The sequence below is a fragment of the Myotis myotis genome, unplaced genomic scaffold, assembly GCF_014108235.1.
Source record: "Myotis myotis isolate mMyoMyo1 unplaced genomic scaffold, mMyoMyo1.p scaffold_m19_p_1, whole genome shotgun sequence".
NCBI lineage: Eukaryota > Metazoa > Chordata > Mammalia > Chiroptera > Vespertilionidae > Myotis > Myotis myotis.
The window spans coordinates 177,731,048-177,734,483 of record NW_023416313.1 but is presented as its reverse complement, the minus strand read 5'-3'; the positions used below and the strand labels follow the sequence as shown (position 1 = coordinate 177,734,483).

Sequence of the window (3,436 nt, the reverse complement as noted above, 5' to 3'; positions counted from 1 at the left end):
CTAATTCGCCCACTTCACCAGTATTTATGCATTGTCTGAGCCAGGCTCTTAAGGAAGCGATCGTCCAGCAGAGGGAGACACATAAATAACTAATACAGGAATCCCATGGAAACCATATTGGTCTATACATGGCAGGTGCAGGGGGGTGGCGGGGGGGTAGCACTAAAATAGAAATCCCTGGGGCATGTAAGTCACGTTCAGGGTGACAGAATTGAGCTCTTAGCAAAAGGAATTTCCTGTTTCCTCATCCTGTTTCACCTTCTCCATGAGGCCGCCTTCGTTTTCAGCTGCCAATTGTCCCTTGGCAGGACTGTGCGGCGCCCTTGTTTCACCTACAGGCCTGAGTGAGGGGCTCGGGGAACGCAGAGCGGATGCAGTTCCCAGGGCTGACCAGAGGGTGCCAGTTCCCGCCACAGCTTCGCTCACATCCCGGCACCCGCTGCAGGGCCACTCTGCGTCTCCGGGAAGGGGTGGCCTAGAAGGCGGGCTGTCCAGGGCCTCCAGGAGTTGGGCTCCCAGCCAGGGGGCGGGACTCAGGCTACCGGTATAAGAGAGGAGCGCCACTGCCCTGGCCACAGTGCTGAAGCTGACGGCTCAGCCAGGACGTGGAGGCAGCGGACACTGAACTTGCAGCTCTTGCCCCAGAGTGACTAAGGAATAAGAAAAGGTCTGATTTCTATGTGGTCGTTTGTTTAGTTAGTACCAGTGAATGGAGGGCGGGGCTAGTTTGTGGTGCGCGAGAGCTCCGCTCAGCTGGCCGTGGTGGTAGGCGCGTTGGTTGGTACCCTCCGAGGGTCCGGGGGAGGGGGTCCAGCCATGTCTCCAGGGACCCCAGGTCCCCAAACTCAGTGTCTTCTCTCTCCTGCAGGAGCGCTTCTTCCCGCCACTCGCAGCCACAGACTCGGAGAATGCGGCTCCTCGGGAAACTCCGCGCCTCGGCCGCGGGCAGCGCAGCTTCAGAGCCAGCCTTCTCCAACGTGCTCACCCCGGGCCGGATCCCCGAGTTCTGCATCCCGCCGCGGCTGTCCGCGCCCTGCGCGCCCGACTCCCCGCCGCCGGCCGCCGCTGTGCCCCGGCGGTGCGCGGCCGAGCCCGACCTGTGGCCCCGAGGAGCCGACGACGGCGCGGGGCGCACGGACTGGGACCCGCGCTCGCAGGCCGCGCTCTCGCTGCCTCACCTGCCCCGCGCGCGCACCGCCTACGGCTTCTGCGCGCTGCTCGAGAGCCCGCACACCCGCCGCAAGGAGTCGCTCTTCCTCGGGGACCCCGGGGCCGCCTCGCTCCTGCAGCCGCCCGTGCTCCGCCCGCGGGCCCACACCTACGGCGGCGGCGGAGACGTGCCCCTCGGATTCCCTAGCGGAGCCCCCGGCCCCGCGGCCCCCGGAGACACCCTCCCGCCCCGGAACACGTTCGCCCTGCGGCCTCGCGGCCACCGCCTCCTGCGCGCCCCCGAAGGGCTGCTGAGCCGCGCGCTGCAGGCCCGGAGAAGTCGCGGCCTGGCCCGCGCCCGCTCGGTGTCCAGCGAGGACGAGGAACGCCGCGCCAGCTCGGGGTCCCCGGCCCGGACCTGCTCCGCGTCCCCTCCGTCGGACGCCGGCCCGCGGCCCGAGCTCCTGGAGGCCGAGGGCACCGTGGCTCTGGGTCGCGCCGGCGGCGCCCTGCGCCTGGCCGCCGAGTACAGTCCGGCCAGCGGGCGCCTCCGCCTCCGGCTGCTCCGCCCCGAGGACCCGGCCGGAGCAGCCTCCGATCCCTGCGCCGTGGGCTGCCGCGTCAGCCTGGTCCTGCCGCCGCCCGGCAAGACGCGCCAGCAGCGCAGCGCCGTGGTCCGGCGGAGCCGCAAGGCCGTCTTCGACCAGGACTTCTGCTTCGAGGGGCTGTCGGAGGACGAGGTGCGCCGCCTGGCCGTGCGCGTCAAGGCCGAGGACAAGGGCCGCGGCCTGAAGCGGGGCCGCCTGCTGGGCCAGGGCGAGCTGCTGCTGGGCTCCCTGCTGCTGCTCTGAGGGCGCCCGGGCCTCAGGCCCTGCCCGCGGGCGCTTGCTGCCCGCTGGGGACTCTAGGACACTTCACAGCCGTTTTGTACAAAATAAATATTATTTATTGGTTTTTCTATTTATGATCTTGCTTTTTTGTTTCTTAGATGTTTGCTTTTGTCATTGTTTATTGGTAGGGAAGTAAAAAATGACACCCTCCTCTGTTCACAGCATCCAACCCCCTTTTCCAGGCTGGAAGAGAGAGAAACGAATTACACCACACCTGCATTGCTTTTTTTCTCCCTGCTTTATATCAATGCCAAATGATCTGTGTGTTTAAAAATAAAAGGTACTCCTTCAGAATCATGCCCAACGCTAAGATTCATTTGTAGTTTTGCATATTTGTTGTGACATAGGTTCATATCTTCACTCATGGACACACACGCACTAGAGCGACAGACCTGTGATAATTTTACTTTATTGGGAAAAGAATTCCTTTCCAATTAAAATCAAGATTCTTTTTTAAAAAATATATTGATATTTTACAGAGAGGAAGGGAGAGGGATAGAGAGTTAGAAACACCGATCAGAGAGAAACATCAATCAGCTGCCTCCTGCACATCTCCACACTGGGCATGTGCCTGCAACCAAGGTACATGCCCCGACCAGACCAGAATGGAACCTGGGACCCTTGAGTCCCCAGGCCGACACTCCCACTGAGCCAAAACAGCTAGGGCAAAATCAAGATTCTTTTGAAAGTGAATCTTCAAAAGTTGCCAAGGAAAAGGGAAACGAAGTGAAGGATCTTAGGATGGATGGCCATGTAGGGAATACATATTCCTGGCATCCCCTCTTGCTTCTCCAGAAGGAGCCCTGGGAAATCCTGCTATTTCAGAACAGAAATCTTTCTTGCTCCATAAACAAGTTGATATTTTTGTGGCATTATTTCCACCTACCTATGTATCTCAATTACATAGTCATTAATGGCTTTGCTATAGCATTTCCCAGATTAGTTGAAATGTAAACTCTGGGTTCTAAGAGAGTGTTTTTTCATCCAACTTATTTTCATTTGTTGATTCAACAGAGAGACCCAAGTCCACTAGAAATCAATTACACTCCAGAGGGTTTGCCGTTGACTATAGGCATCTATGAATGGCGTGGTGGAAGCCCAATGGGCATATGGGTGTAGGTGGGGAAATATGGACTCCAATCTTTTTTCTGCCACTTGCCATTATTTGAACTAGGGAAAATCAGTCAGTCTCCCTAAGCCTCATTTCCTACATCAGTGAAATGGGAGTATTAATACCTACCTCCCAGGTTTTGTGAAAATATGCCTTAATAGTCAAATAACCCTAAATACATGTGAAATATAACAGTATACCTCAAAAGGCTTGAAATACTGGTGAATAGGTGCTCAATCATGTTCCAGAAAAATGAACTCCTTCACTTCTTCATTTCCAATTGTTT

At 57.4% G+C, this 3,436-nt stretch overlaps 1 protein-coding gene across 1 annotated transcript; it reads left to right on the top strand.

Annotated features, from left to right (window-relative positions):
* The first annotated feature begins 525 nt into the window (after nt 1–525).
* Nucleotides 526–2,113, top strand: LOC118653088 (C2 calcium-dependent domain-containing protein 4A-like). The gene is made up of 2 exons (XM_036303670.1): nt 526–667; nt 869–2,113. The coding sequence occupies exon 2, from the start codon at nt 909–911 to the stop codon at nt 1,998–2,000; it is 1,092 nt and encodes a 363-aa protein (XP_036159563.1). The 5' UTR covers nt 526–667; nt 869–908; the 3' UTR covers nt 2,001–2,113.
* The last annotated feature ends 1,323 nt before the right edge of the window (nt 2,114–3,436 follow it).